The sequence below is a fragment of the Takifugu flavidus genome, chromosome 11 (genome assembly GCF_003711565.1).
Source record: "Takifugu flavidus isolate HTHZ2018 chromosome 11, ASM371156v2, whole genome shotgun sequence".
Classification (NCBI taxonomy): domain Eukaryota; kingdom Metazoa; phylum Chordata; class Actinopteri; order Tetraodontiformes; family Tetraodontidae; genus Takifugu; species Takifugu flavidus.
Window position 1 is genome coordinate 7,952,132 of NC_079530.1, and position 23,384 is coordinate 7,975,515.

The window sequence follows — 23,384 nt, forward strand, 5'->3', positions numbered from 1 at the left end:
TTCTTCTTTTCTCTCTATGAGCATATTTAAGAAAAGTTTGGGAATCTGTTTATCAAACCATTACACATCAGGAGCATTGTTTGAATTCATGCAGCTCCATTCTGTCGGCACGGCAACGCCTCTCCAGCCTACTTTTCTTGTGATCCCGAGAAAATCAATGCTCACTAGCCTATGAAAATGTACACGTGCTGTTGCCAGAGGCCTCGTTTTGTCCTCCGGGGCACTATCAAAAAGCACACCTAAGATTCCGCTGCATAATGCTCCCCACATGAGCCAGAAACCAGCGCCAGTCATCAACCGCTAATGCCTCCGTGATCTCTTAATATGGGTGTCCAATAAATCCTAACACCCGAGCTGCTGCGATATTCAGAGACCACTCAACAGTTGGGCGCTATCATGCAGCCGCCAGAACAAAGACCACGCAGCCTCTTCAGGTGGGATTTGTTCTTCCCTGCGTCCCTTCCTCGCCGACTTTAACAACCTCTTTGTAGCAGCTCTTGAAGCTGAGACGGAGCTTCTATTCCACACAGCCCCAAAGAAAGGAGAAAAAGAAGATTACGCTGCTTTCTTTCCCCTCCAGACTTTTCAATCTCGTTTTGTTGTTTCTCTTAAATGTGTTCAGACCAGAAAAGGCGCGTCTTGTGCAAGCAGACAAGTTATTTTTCACTTCAATACACTCGCCAGACATATTTGTTTTTTAGAATAAATAAAATGGCTGCAAACAGAGGAACACAATTAAATCTATTCATCTGGGTATCAGTTGGTGATGTCTTCTTCTTTAGGGTTTGAATAAAATACTAAATGAAAACGATTTGTTGAAGAAAAGTGGTTTGATGGGAAAAAAAGAGCACACCGGATATTCCTTGTGCATGAAAGCAACGGTCCTCCACAAACCTTTTCAATGCTCTGAACTTCTAAATCTTTCAATTCAGTACATTTTTCTAGACTCTATTTCACTCTTTTCCAACCTTAGTTGTAGAATATCAAAACAATCATTTAGCTTGGAGAACTTGTTGACTCTACCTCACATTGCGTCTGATTTCTTTCCAAATATTAAAAACCTGCCGATATTTCTCCACCTGGTGACAGTATTTTCAACGGTTTTCAGCCTTCACACTGCTCTCTGCGCAGCTCTAAGTGGTTTGGAAGGATGCAGACGCCACATCACACATTGACACAAAGAGCTGCCACCGTACCTGCGACTGAAGCTCCCTATTTGTAAAAAGGTGGAATTCAATTCTCCTTAGCCGTGCCCTTATTAATGCAAATCTTTCCGGACAGAGGCTACAATCAATCAGAAAACCTGCAAAGTCCACCAGTGGTGCCTCCAGAGAAGAGGTGTTTAGTAGGCCTCGGAGATATGACAAAAAATACAAATGAACATCAGAATTTCATTATCTCAACACATATTGTAGCTCCTGCAACTGTAATATTTCTCTTGTCCTCTTGGATGATCTGGAAACTTTGCAGGATGATTGAAAGCAGATAGAAACTGAAACTATTTGATAGTTTATGAACCGTTTTGTTTTTCTTGCAATAACCTGCAGGCAATGCACATATGATGCACCCAAAGAGGTAAAGAGGATGAGTCTGTAGCGCCATCACTCTCTCGGCGCCTGCTTTCCAGAAGTATCCTCTTAATAACATCCATAACTTGCACCTGGCAAGAGCACTTCGGCCTGGCCTTGACAATTCTGATGGAAAATCAATGCTCACACGGTGCTGAATAAGAGCCCGAGGTTGAAAGGGAGTGATGTCGCCGGGCGAAGCATCGTACGAACAAAAAAGGTGCGAAGAGAAATGTAGATATGATGTTATAAGAAAAGTTTGATAGGAGCCTTGTACTTCTGTGGGCAGAAGTGTCTATTAGCTGATGATTAGTAGAGTTTCTCAATGAAGAGAACAAAAACAAAGGGAAAATGTTTAACTACATAATACAATAAAAGCACAAGTGAACAGAAGAGCTTTTACACCTTTTACAGTGAACACATAAGTATAATTACTTAAATTTGAATGAAACTGATCATTTAAGATGCATGCACACAGGGAAAGAGGAAAAACATGGCAGGGATGTGGAAATAATCTGAAGGCCCAACCTGACTTCCAGGTTGATTTTTTCCGCTCTAAGCCTCAAAGCGAGACCAATTTAAGTGTTGGTCTGCGTGGGCACTTCTAATCCATGTCTACAGGCAGCGCATAGTGAACCTAGGTGAATGTATATGCATATATTTCTGTACACCTACCATTCAGATGTGTTTGATGTCGACCCCACAGTAGAATTTTGTCATTTTGTCATCAGGAAAGTTGTGTTTTCTTAGGTTAGAAGACGTTAGCCGCTGTTGCAGATATATTGAGTCTAAAAACATGGCGCTGAACTGGAACAGAGCTTATCACAGCCTCACAGCTGTGAATCGTGTCCTTATACCTAAACGCATAATAGGTTGATTGCCCATAACTCTCCAAAATAGACGGGGTGTCATGAAGCTCCCCAAATGTGAGCACATTTAGGATACATCCTGTCGGTGGCCCTATTGCATTCATTTATAGTTACAAAAAAACCTAAATGTAAACCCTGTGTTGGCTGACTACAGTCAGACATGCTTTTTACATCACACTCAGGGTGAAATTTTTAAAAGCATATGACTGGAGTCATATTCAACTGGTTCAAACGTTGCCTCCAAAGCAAGCTGTCAACACTCGTCTATCAAAGGATTTACATTTATTTCTATCATTCCACAGTTACCAGCTTTCACTATAAAACAAATTATGAAAAAGTAAAAAAACACTCAATTTAGAGCCTCCGAAAGTTGGTTTGAGGATGGGTCCAAAGAGACAGAAGCAGTGCCATGACCTTGCATGACAGACACGTGAAAGCAGAGACATAAAAGCTGAGAGGAGCAGCAATGATTTATTTCTACCTGACGATAAGAGCTGAGCACGTCCTGTCGAGGGGGCTTCTGGTGCGAGAATCGCAATTCAGGGGGAAGTGAAGGACATATATCTGGAGTAGAGGAAACATATCTGGAGTAGAAGACAACTCCAGATAAGGGCAAGATAAGAGTAGAGGCTCAGGTATCCTGGCTCCCAATATGCTTTGTCATTGAGGCTGGAGGAGGGCTGAGAACATGAGTTGAGGAGGTAAACACAATAAATGAACTGGCAACATGGACAATGCCAAAATATTTCAGTGGTTGCAAGGCATTGACTCAACACTTAAATTATCCTGTATTGTATCCCATGAGAGTCCAAAATGTGATCCGTTTAAGGGATCATATGAGAGAAACCCCAAGGAAACAAGCATCGCATGATAATACTGTTTTCCCCATTGAGAAGACCTCCAGAAATGGAACAGGTGATGTCCATGTCACCAGACAGAGGAGGCAGGATGGATATCGCTTCAGTGGAAGAAGGACAAATGGTAATTCTGACAGCATTCCACTAAATTATCGATGAATGATTAATGGCGGCGCTTTCACTATCACCCGGAAATATAAGACTACTATTATGAGAAGAAGATGTCTTGGTGAACTTAATGAAAAGTAATTACTCAACGTCGAGTCTTATCAGATATCAGAAGAGGTTCTGGAGAACCGAGTCCTTCAAAACAGCGGCGATCCAGACGAGGTGGCGGTGCATGGAGACGTCAACTTGGCCGTAACCACATGGTCAGGCGTCAAAACACTGTAGGTAAAATGCCAAGTCGCACGCTGCGTTTGAGGGACTGTTCTGGTCTCTGTGAATTCCCACTCCTCATTTTGCCCAGATAACAATATATTTGTGTTGATCTTTTATTTTCTACATTTGAAATTGTGTTGTTGAATGGAAACTGCAACACTATCTGATTACTAGAGTTATTAAGGAGATTATTATAAATTGTTTGGAGGCCATATCACCCAGAATTGCACTGCTGTGGCAGATTCATGACATCCTCAAACATAATGAAATAGATTATTCAACTTTCTCAAAGGGCAAACAGAGGTTTCAATCTCTATAAGCCACTAAAATAAGTCTTGATATATTTTTTATTGCCTTAGAAGTAAAAGCTGTTATCTCTAAGGCAAAATATCCAGGATTTTCTTACTTTTGTAGAGGGGTTTAATACTTTAAATGACTCTTTCCCAGCAGGGCTCACCAGCAATAATTAAACTAAGACATAAATCACATTATATTATACAACATTTTAAAGCCCAACTGGGTGATCTGACACCACCACGTCTTTACATGCAGCTGTTATTATCCTCTCTTAGCTGTCATACCGGTTCACTGAAAAGCCATTATAGTGTGATTCACTTTGAGTCACGGTGACTCAAACACTGACTCAAATAATTGTACCAGATTAAAACTTCCCATGGTGCACATTAAATACCAGAGAGGTTTTCGTGGTTTTGGCCTGTCTGTTAGCAAACTGTGATGTGCTAACTTTACCGTGTGGATGCTGATGTGAAGTGTGAAGCTTGCGGGTGAGCATGAGCACAGCGACCGTGATAAAGATGTGTTCCTTCCCTGTGATTGACTGCAAAGCCTGTTTTTCTGTGGTGAACGGGAAGGGGCGAAATGACGATACGTAAACACCACATTAACCTGCCTCCTTACCTGTGAGCGGTGGAAATAATGCACACAAATGATTCCCGCCACAGCGCCTGTGAGGGGATCAGGAGTAATTCCAAGTTAAATTGACATTTTAAGATGGAGAAACTGGGGGTCTGACTTCCAATGGAAGCAGCCCGGCGCATTTGTTTCTGATTTTATGAATCTCGATCTACAATTCCAACAGCATTTCCCCCGTTTTTTAAACCCGTGATTCACGCGCCGCTTTCGCCGCGGTGACACAAATGCGCCTCTTCCGTCCCGTCTATCAGGCAGCTGATTAGATCTGGTGTCGGCGCATAAAACAGATTACCGTGGCATGAGGCGAACAAACAAAGCAATAACATGGCTCCCAGCCTCAATCTGTTGCTTTTAACTTCGTTTCACAAACACACTCTTCTCACTTTCAATATCTGCATCGGCATCACGGTGAGAGCTTTCACAGGATGGATAATCCTTCAGACACTCACTCCTGCTGTCTCTCACAGGGATGCTGGCAAAAAATTTATAAACCAAAGTTATTATCATTCTTGTTTTTCATGACAGCGATCATTACGGATGGGTATTTTCACTAATGTATTATTCAAACTCAGCTATAACCTAATGAATAAGTACTAAATAATCATAAAAATGAGATTAAACAATAATGGAAGCAAATGTTTGGTGCACGACAAAAGCTGACACTCAAATTATTCACTCTTATTCTTGTAATGAAGAAGGGTCAAAGGTTGATGCTTCGGTCCCCTCTCCGGGGGCTTTAATTGGACCAGCGTGAGTGGGTGGGGTTTCTTCATGGTGCCCTTTTCTAAATTTCCCTCTGCGGTTCTGTTGCAATGCTTCTTGAAATGGCATCCACCTGTCGTCTGTACAGACCGTCTCGATTGCCGACCGGCTACCTCTTCCGCGCAAGTGTGCCGAGCACAGCTTGATAGGAGAGAAGCACCCTCGCCCGTAACCCGCCAGGTCATCGGCAGTTTGCAAACTGCTCCCGACACGTTCTAGAATCCAGGAAGAGGATTAACGTTTGCACGGCGGAGCAGATGATCTGTGGTCGCACCCTGATATGACGACAACCGTTGCTCAGTTTAAAGGCCAACATAAATGGAAACAGCTCGCAGCCCAGCTGCTGTCGACATGTGTTTTTGTTTAGAATAGCTGACAACGTTGCCAGGAAGTAGATTTATATTATACAAGTCTCATAGGCAAGGCTGATGATGAGCAATGATGCCCATCGGATTACAAAAACACACTTGCAAACAAGAAAAGGCAGATTTTTCAATGGGATCAACTGAAATTTTAAAGAGATTAAAGCATGATTGGGTAAAAGGAAATAGGGAAATAGGTTTCTCCCCCTTTCTCACATCAACTATCACCAAATTGCAGCCATAAGATCAGATAATATACGGTGAAAATGTGGTGCAACAGCAGTGGGAACTCAACAGTTCAACAGAGACAAAGAGCAACTGTTTATTAGTTTATGAAATGACAACCACTGATCTTTGAGAGGGTCCCTAAACCCCCTTAATTTTACCACTAGACTGCTTCCTGTCAACCTGTTGGCGTGGCAAAAAGCGGTGAAATAAAATCACTGTGTGCTCTTATAAAGAAAAACCGACACAACAACAGCTGAATGAATCACAACGATGGCTCGGAGAAATAACATGATAAATAAGAGAATCTCTCGGAGTGGAAGGGCATGGTCTCTCGGTGCTCTGACAGAGCCCAGGCACACAAATTAATTGCTCCTGTGAGACTTCATGCCGGCTTTCTGCAATTAACTTCTTGTGTGCTACTGCAGCAGCTATATGATCTTGTGTGTAGACAATGAGATTAGCTGCAGTCACACTCAGGCCAGGCCAAGCCTGTCTGAGTCACATCTGTTCTCCACATCCAGATTTATGACTCAAAATTGAAGGATAAGCCCCTGAAAATACACTCGGGAGAGTTTCAGGATCTTCCCCCACCCCTGATGAGAATTGACTCAAGCCTGATGAGAGCTTTTTCACCTGTTTTCTCGTTATGTGTGTATTGTTGTCATTTCAGAGCCAACTCTGTAGCTTTGACTAATATTAACGGAAAGAAAAATATAATAGAGTTGGATGGAAATGAAGAAAATCTCCTTATGCTTTTAATTGCAACATTTGAGGCGGTGAGATTTAAGTGTGACATTAAAAAAACGCAACAATGAAGAGAAACAATTCTGGGGGCACCTATTTGACAGCCAAATATTCATTTTTCATGCCATTTTAAATGGCATTAAGATAGCGTTCCAGACCTTCTAAAAATCCCTCACATAAATACCCCGTAGACCCGAGAGCAGGGAGCAGGCAAGCCTAGCATAACTGGCAGTCTGAGCCCATAATCCCAACTACAACATGGCATAACACAGAGGTGGAGAGAGGCGGGCTGAGGGAGAAGGCGAAGAAAGAGGGCCACACGTGTCTTGAGAAGCACCGGTCGTTAAAAGTGAAAAGGACTAGCATGGCAGAAGGGCATCAACATGGCCAGCGGGAGATAGCAGCGAGCACCTTTTGAAGGACTGGGTCACAGCTGCTGCTTTCAAATGAAATGATAAAATCAATAAAATGATCTTTCAGTGATTACAAATCCCCTTACAAACGATACACATGTGATTATCTCAAGTTAACTCAAAAGCAGGTGTGATAAGAGACAACATAGCTCACATAAGCAGTTCCCCTGTTTTAAATCTGCTTCTTCCAATTAAAATTTCCACTGCAGTGCACATTTCAGCTTCATCAGAGAGAAAAGTTGTTGGATTTAAGGCTCCAATTCTGTTCACAAGTGTTGCCAAATTACAAAAATCACCCCTGACTCCATCGAGGAGGAATCTTCTCGTATCCAGGCAAATGAACTCTTTTAAATGATCCGTTCCTCTTCACCTACTCGCCCTGTGAGCCCACCCGCTCATTTCTGTGAACCTGGCAGACTTCCCTGTTTAGCTTAGAATTATGTACACAAGGAGTTTAAAGAGTCAGAAAGTGTATTAGAACCAGACTGTGCAACTACCAGGGATGACTTCAGTTATCGTATGATGACCTCGTTATTCCGGTCAGGAAAAACAAGGCAAACATCTTGTGATGAAGTGTGGGAATGCGCTACTCTGAGGTCCCACTTGTAAATGAAATCGGTTTCCTCACCAGTCTTAAGCGCATTTGCACTGAGTACATTTCAACCTTCACTTCCCCAAGTTAAGATGCAGGAGCACCAGTGCTTTGCATGTAAATCTCTCAAGTTTAAGCACACAGCCTACGCTCGCTGCCTCACTCTGTAGCTTTCATTCCGCTGACACACACACACACACACATACCCCCCATTCCATAACCCCCCCACACAGAGATGCACAGAAAATCCAACTACCACACTTTTAAACTCTGTACATTGTAAATTTCCTGTGAACTGCTCGGAGGGCAGATTCAAAGTGAGCAGCGATGCAAACTCAAATGGGGACGTACGGACACTAACGGCTGGGCCTGCCAGGTACGTCAACCCTCTGATAGGACACAAATCATCATGTAGTAGCTTTTTAGCGTCTTCCAAAAATCTGCGCCTCAACACGCAGACTTTATTTCCTTCTATCAACACAGTTCTTTAAAAGAAAATCCATTCTGCATCATTAAAAACAAATGAGTTTCAACATAGCGGTGCAAAGACTTCTGCTTGGTGTGAATCTGTGAGGGCATGACAGGTTGATTTAGACGGAGACAGGCATCTGAGACGGGACAACGTCTCATTTCTTAGCAGATTCCTCCACTGTGCCCATGGAGTCACGCTCCCATCATAAAGGGCCTGCCAGCTCCATGGCTACCACAGAATTTTCCTCTACGGCAGCCTATCGGGAGCAGTAGGAAGGAACCCCCCCTGCATATTTTCCCCCACTGTAGCGTGAAGTCAGGTGAACCTGAACGTGTCAGTATCAGAGATCTCAGTGGATATCCTCCACCAGATGCATAGTGTGAGTCCTCAATGTGGACACCTGTCTCCCAGCTGCAAACACACACATAAACAAAAAAGTGTCTGACTCCACACATCGTTATGTCCTCTCCCTCCCTCTGGCAGGCTGATGCCAACCCCCCCACCCCCCCCCACACCCTTGCTTTCAGCCAGTAGAAAGCTGAATAATGGATGAAATGAGGGGCTGACAACAGCGGAATGCTCACATGACAAACAGACACAAAGATCTGACATGGACAGCAGGCATCTGTCTTTGCTTCTTTCTCTCCATCCGTCTCTTTGTGTGCTTTTATCTCAGCAGCAATATCCATCTGTCTCATTAGGGCAGGACATTCTTTTAGGCTTCCACTGAGCAGCTGATGGTGACCGCCACAAGTCACTGGACCCAGAGTCAGCCATCTTCGCTATTTTCTCTCCTCTTTGACCCAAAGTGTCATTTGACACTGATAATAGTAGAAGGACCACCCCCACTCTCCATCCTCTAAAGGGGACACAGGCCAGTTACATGTTCTTCCCAGCTCTCTCTGCCATCATCATGTTTCATAGAGAATATATGGAAAGTGTTCCTCTTTGTAAGGGGCGATTTTAAAGTGAAAACCTCGAGCAAGGCAGTACCAGTAACCTGTAGGTGTCATCAAATCCATCCAATGCCCCACTTGGCATCCAGGCTTTTGCTTGTAACAGCATTGAGGATGATTCATTTCAGTTTTTGTTTGTGTTTTTTTCAGCAGGTCATTAGGAGCATGGATCTCCCTCCAGCTCTGGGTCCTGCCTCATGAATCTCTCATTATTGTTCGCATTAATCTTCCCATCAACTGAACCTTACAAGAAATAGATTTAACAGTGTTTCCGATGTACCCAAAATATGCAGCTAGTGGGGTTACAAAGGCAGGACTAACACACTGGGTATGGATTAAAGATCTTAACAATTAGCAGCTGCGCAGTCAAGCATTTTGCAGGTTTTTGTCCTGCCCAGTGAAGCAACAGACAACAGGTTAAAAGTCTATATTTCTTTGCTTTCACTTTAGGAAAATTAATGAAGGTCCAGGAAAATTTTCAGCAAAATATATCACAACTGCCTGAAAATCAATTTTGAGTTGAGAATGCACATTATGAAAGGCAGTGGCTTTATTTTAGATGGTGGCACCTCAACATTCTCAAACATCTCATTAATCTCTTTTTTATGAACAATGATTATTCATGTTTCCTTGCCTCCTTCATTTTCTTCCTTAATTTATGCATGTTACTTTTTTCCTGATGAGGTACGACGGGTTTGCTCTCAAAATGCAAATCTCAAACATTTAGCACTAAAGAGCTCTGCGTACCTTTCAGCTATGTTTCTAATTAATCATTTTAGATTAAGGCTTTGAGAATTGGGCAAAGTTTCTAATAATGGAATGAGAGGATAAACACTCCCAGCATGGCTCCTCCACATAAGATCCTCTGACTAAGATTTAAAATAAGCTCTGACATGCAGGCATTATTCATGTGGTTTGGAAGCGAATCACAGAAAGGAGCACGTGATTTACCCCCGAATACTGGATTTTCTTGCATTTCAGATTTCAGATTTTTAAAAAAAGGCAGCTGTAGTTAGGGTTAAAAGGGTCAAATCATGTAAAAGGTAGTTAAATTACCCGCCATTAATTAAATAAGGACACTTCATTTTAATAAATGACTATTTTGGGGACGATTGTATGTACAGTTAAGACCTCAGAGGCGCCGAGTCTACATTCAGGAACAGAGGGATTGGATTTTTTTAATTAAATTAAATGCATCCTCCCCGTAGATGTGCACGTCCTCCTTTTCTTTCACTCACACCTTCTGACACAGACATCTTTGCAGGGACACATACCTGAGGAATTTGGTCAAGTTATGTTTCGGTAAAGGTGATGCCGAGTCAGCCAAAAAAGGAACCGCAAAGCAGTGAATGACCTTCTGTTTACATTATTCTAAATACCAGCTGCTCTTTTCATGCTCCAGCGACTTGATAAAAAGAATGTAATTATCTCTATTCACACAAACACGATGCAGCTACTGATGCTGCATGACACAGTATTCAGTCTCATTGCTTCGCCTCTCAAGAGCTCTCCTGGTTCCTATCTGTCAGTTTGGGGGATGGGGATGGGACGGCATCATCATAATGTGGCCACTGAAGTTTTTGTTTGATATATCCTCCCGTCGCAATAGTAGAAACCAAAAAAGAAATCTCAAAAGGGAGGAATGCCTTTTCAGGAGGCAGATGCGCCATCACGCGTGTCTTGACAATAAAACTAATGTAGCAGTCGCACGCATTGACCGCCCTCTAAAATGGAAATTCGCAGCCTTAAATGGCATCGTGGGAATATCAAAATATGACGCATTCCCCCAATGCTCCTGCGCTGGTGCTCTCCACCCCCGCCCGTTCCGTCCGTGGCAGGCTTCTCCGGGGTTTTCAACAGAGTGCATCTGCTGGAGAAAACTTTCTCTGAAGGGCACGTCAGACCTCCCTGACACAGCTGACTGAGCAGGCAGACGGGCCGGTGGGCTGACACCTCCCTCCATCATGGTCCCGGAGGAAAATATCCACAACTTGCCTAATGTCCCACCAAGTCAGTGACAGCTCCATATAGACTAACAGTAAGAGTCCAATATCTCAACCAGGGTGGCACAGTGGTGCGGTAGTTAGCAGAATCGCCTCGTAGCAAGAAGGTTTCGGGTTTCATTCCAGGCTGGGGGCTTTTTATAGGTACCGGTGAGTTGTGGATGTGTTCCTGAGAGCAGTAGGATAGGCTTCATTCACTCTGACCCTAACTGGTACCATTAGCAGAAAATTGATATCTTGCTTGATTTTCCCACTAGAAGATTTGGAACATGATTTCTTTGTTTCAAAAGTCTCAGATTTCTAAATGTGATCATTCTAAACTGTCATTTGCCAAAGAAAACCTGCATTGTGGTTCCCTGCCCTGAAATGCTTGTCATGTGGCTGAATTGATGATCTTTGATTCTTTCATTCTTTTAATTATACATATTTCTTTAATACTATACTTTAGTGAATTGAATATCTTTGTGTTTGTAGTTTGATTTCTTTGGGCAAAATAAGACTACCAGTTGTTTGTACAGGTATTTTTCTGTTAATTCTATGTTGCGTCTGACACAGTTTGAAGCAAACAATCATGCATAATCATGGAAACGCTCTAATACATTTGTCTTTCATTACCCAGAATGGCCCAGTTAGGATGAGCTCTCCTGTTTCTACTGGGATCCTGAAGTTCTGTGGAAGATGGGCTGCCTCTGCCCTGGGTGCCCCCCCTGTCAGGTGTTGCAGTGACATAGTTGCTCCAAGGTTCCCCACCCTCTGCAAGAGATGCGCTTCATTCAGGGCCACAAACCACCAACAGTTATTAGGGCTCATCAGGACTAGCAAGGGTCACGGGGTCAGCAAGCTTCCAAATGATAACTCAGGGAAAGGATAAACAAAGAATGGAAAGAGGATACCAGATCACTTAGGCGGGCAAGCGACACATTTGAAGCACAAGAACACGGAAAAGGCAGAAGGGCACACAAAAGAGCAAGGACAGATCCTTATAACACAAGGGTGGGACACACAGGGAAGAAGGAATCACTTTGTGGAGTATAGTTCTAATCTGCAGCAGACAGAAGAGAAGGGGCTCGTCTACGGACACATTTTTAAAACCACGATCAGGTCTTCAAACCACATAAAATGTTTCAAATTCCTTTTTCTTTTCTATTGAGAGAATATCCACAAGCATACAATTTTTTTTATTTATTTTTTATTTCTTTATTTTTTAAAATCCAAATTCACGTCTTTCTATTGGCTGTGTGTTGAAAAAAATGTGAAAAAAAACAACGCGACCATCAGTGTGTAGTTGAGACTGTATGAGGACAGTCTACAAACCGAGCAATCAGTTACTGACATCACACACAGCGAGCAGCAGGACAACATCTGAAGGTGCACGGAAAATTGAGGGCATGCGTTCATAGATTTCAAGTAAGCAGGATTGTTTTGGATGAAACAAATGCAAATGGCTGCCCTCATTTAGCCCGAGAGCACAGACTGGAGCGCTTCAAGAGCTCAGCTGGGTGCCTTTTTTACTGTGTGTTTGGTTGTGTCTGTGTGCGTTTTACTAATGGCATAAATTTTGGGTGATTCACACTTCTGAAAGTGTGCATCTGCTCTTGACTCTGTTGTGTGTCAAAGGCCTTGTTTGCTGTTCAGGGATCCTCTGTGATCAAGCGAGAGGGGCATAAATCAGTGAAGCTTTGGTTCTAAAAACCGTGCTGTAATCACATGCACTCCCTGGTTGACTGGCACAGTCACAGGGGACAAATTCCATTCGAATTGTGTTCTTCAAAGCAGAAAGGTGCAGCCGTACTTCCAAAGGAAGATCGCCACAAAACCAAGGTGCCCTGAATCAAGGGAATCCAACCAGAATGCACAAGTGAGCTCAAACATAATGACACAAGGGTCTCCACAAGACTATGAAAGCTGTAGCAGGGCAACTGCAGCAAATAAAAAGCAAGTGGTGCAGAATCTAAAATATTAGACCACAATTTACTCTATGAATCCAAGACTGTAGCCACACAACAACAACAAAAACAACAACAACAGTATTTCTCTGTATAACACATTCGGCTGTGCTGACCAAAGCGTCTACCATATAAGTGTAAACAGATATTTCCAGAGATAATCAAAGAGGAAAAGACGACCTGATGCCAGCAGCATTCTCATGGATTTAATAAGGATCAACTGTACAATAAGATATTACTGAAAGATTACAAATGGTCACGGAAGGAAATGCATTCCAGGGATTTCAAGGAGGGAATTTCAGAGGGAATTTCTCTTGATAAAGGCAGCGGTGTGGCCAAGGCTGCTGCAGCCTGCTTTGAGTATGAAAATCTGTTAAGACACAACAGCCCAAGTAAAAACCCTGAGCTGAGTCGCATTAATCCTGCTAGTTGACTGGATGCAGCCGGGGGCTTATAGCAGAAGCTTTACACAAGGCTGCGGTTTTGTCGCACCTGCCGATGGGCAGTCATGCACAAAGAGGTGCAGTGGAATCATAATGTACGGTAAATACCTGCAGTGCACTGCCGCAGCCGGTTTAAAGGAAGGCTCTGAAAAAAGCAAATATCCTAAATATGAAAAAATCAAGTCAAGATTTCTTCAAAACCTTTTGCGGAGTATCAAATGTTTCCACATTTTTTTAAAGAGGAAATTAATATATGTGTGCGGGCGCAATCAACCAATTTGACCATGAATTGAGCCTGATTGCATGTGCACACATATTCGGCATAAGTATCGGCGTAGGCGTCTGCTGTCGTGAACGTGGAAAGCTAATTGTATTTGCAGGCAGAATAAAGTGGGCAGGGTGGTGGGAGCAGACCTGGCGCGGGCAGAGGGCCGCTGGTTTGGGCTGTCAAATACATTTATTAACTATGATGAATCACCACTCCAATTCACGTCCAATCAACGGCCTCTCACAGTGACTCAACACTGGTCACCTCTACTGTAGCTAAATGATTTTCTTGGCCTGTGGCGTCACATACTGCAAAAGAACTGGCAACCCGATGATCTGGCGGCTGTCGGGATTGTTGCGCCAGTGGCACACAGCTGGATCAGTCACATTTGAAACAGTGTGGTGAATTAAGTGGCCAGCAGGCTCACAGATACGTGGGGAGCAAGGCTTTTAAGGGGCAGCTGGAACGAGGAAGTTTAAAATTAAAGACCTTTACAGGCTGTGAGACGTGGAGTGAAAAGGTATTCTTTTGACCTTGCTTTTTGATTACGTCTGAATTACAACAAACCCCTGCTGTATAATAAAGTGCATTTAATGAATGTGAATCTTTTTATTTGCTATTTTTTTGCTCCATTGTATAGGTATCTTCCCAGAGCAGCGTCATTCCTTGGAAAACCATCAATTTCCAAATCCACCGTCCACCTCTGTAGCAAAAAAATGCTAAAAAATAATCAGATGTACAAATGAGATAAGGTCAGTGGATGGCTTTGTCCTCCTCTCAGAGCGGAGCTCAGTGTGGACGTGTGCATGAGCAACAGCCGTGATGGATGAAGCCCAGTCTGAGCTGAAGAGTCTGGGCAGTTAAGATGGAGGGAAGAGAAGAAAAAGGGAGAAATCAATAGATTCTTGTAGACACAGCCTCGAGTTTCCAATCCAACATGGTGCTGTATTGATTAGGTTTCATATATGAGACGAGAAGCAGGGAGAGGAAAGTCCGGAGTCGATTTAAAGTCTTTAACAAAACAAACTCCACTGCAGGACATGAGGAAACAATGTAAAACAGCATTATAAGAGAGGCATTACGTACACAGGAAAAAAACTGACTAAAAGAAAGACACTCACGCAGGTTTGGAATGTCAGCTGAAGATGGTACAAAACGAGTAATCATTTCTTTTAAATTGTCATGGAATCAGAATAAAGTGCGCCTAAGCGTTTGGCATTTTCAGATGAACAGTGTGCACATTGTTACAGTTTGACATTCATTTACTTTGGACCATATTGTCCAGCCTGAAAGGCACTGGGGCCGATGGGATGAACCGAGAATGGGAGACTCAACATTGGGAGCGCCACGCGCTCTTTACGGGGTATGTTAACGTAAAGTCAGATATAAGCCGACGTGTTCATCAATCCAGCATGTCACAGGCTTGTGACTAAAAGTGGCTTTGCATTCCTCATTTGTCTGACTCGGTCTTTTATTTTCCCCATGTAAAACAACACAAAACTAATTTCCTGTAAAATGATATTTTGCATTTAACGCACAATCAGATCAGGTGTCTACGAAGGTCATAAAAATCTGGGCCAATCGTGTCTCATCACTTTTAATGAGTTTAGGATGCTCTGGTGAGGGGAGATAAAGGCTAAATCCACCCACTCGCTTTAACAACTCCTGTAATTTTAACACTAAATCTGCTTGGTGGCAACAACGTAGGAATGTTTATACCCTGCAACAAATATATCTGACTGAATAAGCGTGGCGCAGGGATTGGCAGGAGTGTGCTCAGTCAACCAACTCTGGAAAAATAAAAGCAGAAAAAATAGGGTTATGAAACAGGCTGGATACACTCGCTCCCCCTGGAAGATGCAGCACAATAAATTAGGTTTCTACCTCCATAAGTCTTCGGAGTTCCATCTCATACTCACGTAAACGCCCACTTACAGATGCAGGCCAACACACGAACGAAGGCAGGGTTAAAGATAGTGGGTTTTTATCTCTAAACGCTGGCAGCTCTTAATGAAATTGACTTCTCCTGCAGCCAGTGCTCGAGTGGCGCTGACAACCTCTCGGCCCCGCGTGTCGGCACGGGAAGGTTTTCAAGCTGTGCTTAAGTTTGACAGCCGGGCCACGCACTTACAGCTGTTTTCACAACCACAACTCATGCACGCTGATGTACAGGAGCCCTCTCCAACGTTGACTTTAGAGAGGGAGGGAAGGAGGGAGGCCAAGATGAAGTCTCGCCACATGCTCAGACACAACATTGAGGTGTGGATGGAGTTGGGTTTATCATCGCTGAGTGGGTGATGCAGAGGCTGGAAGTATATATTCAAATTCTGCATTTTGGAATATCTGAATGGGCTGACAGCTGTGCATTATTTTCAATCCGTGCAAATCTATATAAGCATTGTACCATATAAGCTACGTTGCTGGACAGCTCAGTGACTGGAATGCATTTGCATTTTAATTAAGGTTGCTGACAGCAGCGGAAGTCGTACAGTATGTGTGGGTTGGTGGTGAGATTTGTTTTTTTTTATGAATGTGCTGGACAGTAGAGGATTGTGGGTTGTGGTAATGGCAAAACGGTAGAAATGTCAGGTGTTCTATGTATTAAGCTACAGGTTTATGAGTTTCTCTGTGGAAAAGGTGACGTGTGTGCGTGCAAGCTTAAAGTGAGTGAGTAAGTGGACGATCAAAGTGAGAACTGAAGGATGTGGAAATGAAGAGTTTATGTGTTCCCTTTAGTTTTTCCACATTTTAAAAATGGAATTACATTCAGTATCAGGAGGTAACTCGGCATTGTCACATATAAACCTTTTTTTTTTTTACTTTTTTTTTTGCACATCAGAGTGTGTTCCCAACAAGATACCCATACACGCCTAAAGAATGCACAGATGAAAGTATTTAGACTTCATGCCCATGAGAGGAGAGCCGTTTATAAATTCTGTCTATTATATCCAACAGCTTGTTGGCTGCTTTTAAGCACAAGTATGAAGTCCAGGGTGCAGACAGCTGAACATCTCCATTATCACTTCAGAATTGTCAAACAAAAAAAAAAGGTCAGTACACAAACCAAAGGGAAGATGAGAGCTGTATAAACTCATTCTTATTCACTCGCTGCACCTCTGAGAATCTGTGATGTTCTTATCCACTTTCACTCACTTCCACTGCATCATTTATCCACGGCTGCTCTATTTAAGTTCAGTCGCCCTTGGCTGCAGCCCAGACTGTCAATTAAGATCTGTGTCGCTTTGCATTTTGTGCTGTCTTATATTTCTCTCACCTCTCCAGATGACAGATGGCTCACAGACTCAGATGGTGTCTTCTTTACCAACGGTGCCGTCGCTCAGAGTGATCATATACCTCAGTGTTTGGAAATAAGTGAAGTGCCGCAGCAGTGCTTTGGCACTTTTTATGTTCAGAATGTTTAAGGAAAAAAAAGAAGACTACCCCACAAGGAGGGACACATGTAAGCAGCAGATTAAGAGGAGTCTTTTTGGCTAAAAAGCTAAAAGTACCTGGAACTGCGACTGTTAATGTCTACAGAAACATGAAACCACCCCAGCTGTGTATTCATCCATTTCCAGCAGCCTGAGCCAAATGGTGTGGCAGTAATTCCAAGTCCACTTTAATCTCAGAATAATGCTCTGTTTCTCTGTTGCCCCCCCACCCCGCCATGGATCAGTGACTCATAAACATGGAGACTAGAAGAAAGCTTTTTCCTGACATGACGTCTACCTTGTGTACAGCAAAAGAATCAACCTAGTGAACAAAGATCTGCACGGCGGTGGTGCGAGGGAGCTGGTTTTACATAAACCTGTAACAACATGCATGTGTGATGCAGGGTGTAAACGTGAACGGGTGCGAGGAACGCAGATCCACAGCAGTCTCAGAGGTTTCAGACGCAGCAGAAATCCCCTTGATGTCAACTGAAACAGACCCATCAGGCAGGGCAAGAGAAAAGATGGAGAGACTGAACACGAGGGAGGGTGTTGTTGACAAAAACGAGCGAGCAAAGCGACCACCATCCTAATCTTACCATGGACCAGGACTCTGAAAACCCACATCCACATGCACGTATCACTGCCATTTGTCCGCTTTCTCGTCTTGTTTACGAGTTTAAATTCCTGCCAGTTCGCAGTCGTTGGTTGGATTCCACAGCTGTCCTCGCTTTGTTCCACGAATAAACAAATGATGAGATCTTTCAAAAGGGATTAATGTCTCTCTCTGTGTATATGTGTGTGTGTTCTGAAATATTTCAGGCGACATGCTGTTACTTAAGGATGACAGTTGTAATTATGCACTGTGGAGATCAGCCTATATGTGAGCTCAGAAAAGCATTTAGGTTTATTTAAAGTATATTAACTGAATATCTCTCAAACTCTTCTGCCATCCCCCAGCTTCAAGAGGAAGGTTTTACCTGGACTGTTGCTACACTGCCCTAAAGGTTTCCAATGGTACAACATCGTGCATATATTTAGCAAAGATGCATGCAGTTATTTTTGGGTCGATTTACAGCAAAATATGTAAAAACTTTATTCCAACTCTAAATGAGTGATTGTCACTCCCATTTTCTGGTGAGGAAAAAAGTGAAGGTTTTCAGCTAGGAGCTGTCATCATCATGACAAAGACAACACAAACTGTCAAGTTAAATCATCAGATGAGCTTCAAATGTTAATCAAGGCCATAAATTTAAAAAAAAAATAGCCTGGCAAAATGGGTTTTTCCTTAGAAATCTAAATAGGCATCTATTATTTCTCCCAAATGTTTTAGGGATGTTGTGGAAGGCAGCTGGAGCCTTCAACATTTCTTTTTTGGTTGAATGACTCGATACAAGTTGCACACAGGTAGTAAGTATATCCATAATAGCTGTGCATAGTTTGGCTGTCACAATGACACTCTTTGTGTCTTTCTAATGAAGTCAGACTGCAGAATATAAGCGTGTCGCCAAGAACAGGTGTTCAGGCTGGAGCCGTGTGTGTTTGGGGAGGCCTGTGCATCTGTGCATTGCATGTATGGGTGTCGCTGGAGATTAGCTGCTTCGACTGGAAACAAGGGGTTGATTATGGAATTACAGGATCACTGGGGCTGCCTATTGTTCCTGAAGTGGAGGAGGGGGGGGGGGGGGGGGGTCACTGAGTTGTTGTGTTTAGTTGAGACAGACATTAGAGGCGCTCACAAAGACCATTGATTCCTATAAACAGCTGATTCCCCCTCATTGGTTGTGGAGGTCAGAATTATTAGTATAGAATTTGGAATTTACGCCAATGACTTTTAAGATTTCCCCATTTTTATTATTATTTTTTCACTTCAGCCTCTGAATAGTCTATGTGATCACCTCTATGATTGGTGTATTCTTATCCACTGACCACTGGAATCAGTTCCAGCACCTTGACCAGTAATAAGAGGCAGTTAGGATGGATGGACGGATGGATGGATGGATGGATGGATGGACGGATGGATGGATGGATGGATGGATGGATGATGGATGATGGATGATGGATGGATGGATGGATGGATGGATGGATGGATGGATGGATGGATGGATGATGGATGATGATGGATGGATGGATGATGGATGGATGGATGGATGATGGATGGATGGATGGATGGATGGATGGATGGATGGATGGATGGATGGATGGATGGATGGATGATGGATGGATGGATGGATGGATGGATGGATGGATGGATGGATGGGTGGATGGATGGATGGATGGTGGATAGATGGATGGATGGATGGATGGATGGATGGTTGGATGGATGTGTAATGGATGGATGGATGGATGTGTAATGGATGGATGGATGGATGGATGGATGGTGTGACATGATGAGCACCCTCTTTTCATGAGGTGATGGCAGCTGAGATGTTTAAAAAAAGGTCTAAAATATCAAAAGCCAAACAAGTCAGTTCTAAAATCAGCAGCCCACTTTGTTTCTCTCCCAACTGTGGGATCGTTTCAGATCACCTCAGCACGAGAGAAGAAAGAGGAAAGCAAGTATGCTCTCAATCAAAAAGCACCAAAACATCAGTCTCCTCTCTCCAGACATTATAGCTCATCAGCTGCACCATAATAGTGAAAAAAAAAATCCACTGCATCCACTTATTTGGCTCTCAAACACAAACAACAGTCCCAACTGTGACAATCTCTGCGCAACTGAGTGGTTGTGAAAAAGGGAATAACATCACCATCTAGAGGTTTGAGTCAGCATCACTCCCACACGCAGATGTGACGAGAAACGCGCCTGTCAGGCTCCACTCACTCATCTCAACAAGTGGACTCGAACTACAGCAAGAGGAAGCTGAATTTTGCAAACAGCCGTGACAACAGAGCCCTCCTCCTACATCTGAAGCAACTGGTTGGGTAGGGCGCCGGACTATAGCTCCCCATGCAAGCATGCAACCACAGCTGTGGAACGACAAAGTGGAGAGAAAGGCAGAAAGCGGAGAGGTTGGAGGAGCATACACGCAGAGCGCGCAGAACCCTCAGGTGGGTGCATGCACGGCCTGCGGGTAAATCAGAGCTCAGCTGAGACAAAACACAGGGGACAAAACGAAAAGATCCAGATTGCAGACTTACCCATGATGGGAGCCAGGAGGGAAATGTCGGAGAGGCGGCTGTTCACAGGCTCATAGGGAGAATCCTCCAGAAAATCATTACCTGTAAGGACGATAATCCAGAATTAGAGTTTTGAGCCCCCTCCTCTCTTTTGTTTATCGTCTTCACCCCTCACACTGGTCTGCATGCGACACGGGCTATTGGGGTCAGTCGATATCTCGGCTGGCATGCAGCCACACGCCCGATTAGGCAGGTTGGTCAGCTGTGTTGCACAATGCGGAGAGTACTTTCTGACAAAAGGCTGGCTGGAGATCAGGACTAAAAGCCCCCCCCCCCACTATGACCAACACTTTAAGATGGCACTGCCAGCGCTGAAGGGCTTCACACTCCATTACCTTCAAGAAAAGCCATTAGGAGGTCAAAAAGTGTCATAATTCGAGAGGACCACTGCTGAGAACGAGTCAGGGGGGCAAATTTGAATGAACATTTTAGGAGTGCGCACAAAAATATTGGACTGTTAGCATTTCTCCGTGTGCTTGGCCTTCGGGGTGTAGGACAAAGGAGGTCTGTAGGTTGTGGATCATAGAATTAATATCCCTTCCTGTTGGAGCAAGATATGTCTCAGAGATAAAAAAAAAGAACTAATATGATATTAACTATAGCTGCTGGGTTTTCTCTAATTCTAGCAGCCCAGCCCAAACAATGTCCCCTTAGGGAGTTTCTAGGGATTATTGCTCCTGGAAAACTACAATATAGTTCTATTGTTTCATTCTGTAAAAGATTAAAAACGGCGTCAGATGTAGCAACTTTGGACAATTTTCAATCATAACCCGATGAAATAATATGTTGTAGGAGTGTCTGTTTGTTTTCTTTCCTTCAGAGAACTAAAATTACCTTGTAAGGTTTGATAGATCCCCCAGTAGATGCGTAGGCAGTTCTTCTCTTTCTTCATGCCCCGTTTGCACCGACAGTTGTACAGGGGACTCTGTTTGAGCGCGTCCATGGCGCTCCGGCACTCGTCCTTGGCCTCCAGACCGGCCACCGAGCTGAAGTTGCTCTCTTTGCCGCCGGCCACGCACTGCCTCATGGTGCGGTACTTAGTGCTGCACGCCTGCTCTTTCAGACACTGCTCACTGGCTCTCACGCAATCCATCCGGGTGGTCCTGACGCGCAGGTTCTCCTCGGCCGAAGACAGCACGTCTGGAAATACGGGCGGCATTGATGAGAATAGTTTGGGTTTCCCTCCACCAAATGATGCATACTTTGTGGTACTATTACGGACAAGTGCATGACACAACTGCAAGGGTAAAACGCAGCATTTTCTACTTTTAAAACCTCAAGTGAAATCAGATCTTGTGCGAGGTAACAACTTCTGGATCCAGCGAGAGTTGCAGTCGCGCTTTAACCGATTTGTGACACTTTTTTACGCGACGATATCCCGAACAGCTGCCCCTGACAGATTAAATATCATTACCAGGGAACTTAACCTAGAAATAATAAACGTGCCAAAGGGGCAAAAGCAGTATTAACCGCATAGCTGTAGAAGGAAATACATCAGATCTTACCTAAAAGAGACAGAAGGACATACAGCACTGCGAGGATCATTTTCCTCTCCATGTGAATCGTAAAACCCAGGCTAGAAAGAAATCTGCGGAGTGAAGAGGACTCAAATGTAGTTTAATTCCCACGGTACTTCCACTGCGCTGAGATCCATTGAAAAGACTGCGCGACCCGGTGTTCGGTACGGATCCAGATCCAAAGATTTTTTTTTCCCTCCAGAAAAGTGGCCACCCCGCGTTGACACACAGTTTCTGAGAGACTTTGTCGGTAATTAAAAGGACAAAAAAGTGTATTTGTCCCCTTCGTGCGGGTGGTCTTCTCACCGCGGGGAGACAAAAGACGCGGTACCAGCTCAGCGGTGCAGGAGAGACGGCAGAGTGTCCTCCCAACTCCAGCCAGTGGGATGCTTGCGTCTGTGCGTCTGTGCGCGCACAGCCAACTGGAGCCCCGCTACTGTCTATCACATTCAGCAGGAAGAGAGCGCCAGCTTTCCCCTCCTCACGCCAGCGCTAAGTACAACCATCTTATTAGAAATGTGCATAGACGTTGACCGCAAGCTTTTATTAATGCGATTCTCAAATAGATCATTTGTAATGAAGACGAGGTTCTAATTCCCAAAGAGCAATACAGTTGAATTTTATAATCACTGGTCGATTTATAGTGTTTTATGGTTTGAAAATAAAATCCGACCACAAAAGGCAGATTGAAAATAAAATCAGACCACAAAAGGCAGATGACTAGAAAGAATTAGGCAAACAGTAGTTTAACCCTCCTTACTTTTTGTTTCTTTGGCCCCCCCATCACAATTTTATCATAACCAGCTTCTTATGGACCCCAGCCCGAGACGCAATTATGACTGGATACATTTTAGCATATGCACCCACTGCATTACTCATGGTGTCTGTGTGTAGCTCCTCCTAGTCTATCATGTTCATCCATTTTTTTTTTTTTTTAACTTTCAGAATGTTATGCAAGTGTGCACCAGTAAGAAGGCCGTTTGGTGCAGATAGCTGGTCCAAAATGTGCTTCTGATTCGTCAAGTGAGCCTCAGGCTGACGCGCTGAGAAGAGCTGCGCCGCAGACCGGAGACTGAGCGGGTGTCGCCATCTGTTGGAGGATTCCTAGCACACTGAATCAGAAAACTCATCCATCCATAGTTTCATTTGACCAGTGTGGCGATCACATTTAACACGCTAGTTTTATCAGTCCCCATTCAAATTAAGATGAAATTAGCATACATTGGGAATAAAGCAATGATGTGAATTGGTAGTCCACAGGGCCTTTTCAGAGATTCCATCCACTCCACTAAATTACTGCGCGGCTTTAGGTTCCAGTAAACCTCAGTTTCATTAGCTTTGACTTGGCTGAGTCCATTAGTAATGCTGGCATTCATCATAGAGGACAGATCATTGTATTCTCATATTGAGGGGGGAGATATTATTCAAATGTGGCTGAATAGGAACCAATGATTATGTG

General features: G+C 43.7%; 1 protein-coding gene across 2 annotated transcripts in view; it reads right to left on the reverse strand.

Annotated features, from left to right (window-relative positions):
- Positions 1–22,712, reverse strand: part of gfra1a (gdnf family receptor alpha 1a) — a 53,119-nt gene extending 30,407 nt beyond the window's left edge. Inside the window, exons 1-4 of one of the 2 annotated variants that reach the window (XM_057047027.1) lie at positions 21,914–22,712; positions 21,243–21,548; positions 20,370–20,450; positions 11,756–11,893 (exon numbers count right to left, since the gene is read on the reverse strand). In XM_057047027.1, the coding sequence (XP_056903007.1) occupies positions 11,756–11,893; positions 20,370–20,450; positions 21,243–21,548; positions 21,914–21,965 (577 nt within the window). In that variant the 5' untranslated portion in view covers positions 21,966–22,712. The remainder of the gene's footprint in view (positions 1–11,755; positions 11,894–20,369; positions 20,451–21,242; positions 21,549–21,913) is intronic. The other variant, XM_057047028.1, reaches the window with a different exon arrangement.
- Positions 22,713–23,384: the final 672 nt, after the last annotated feature.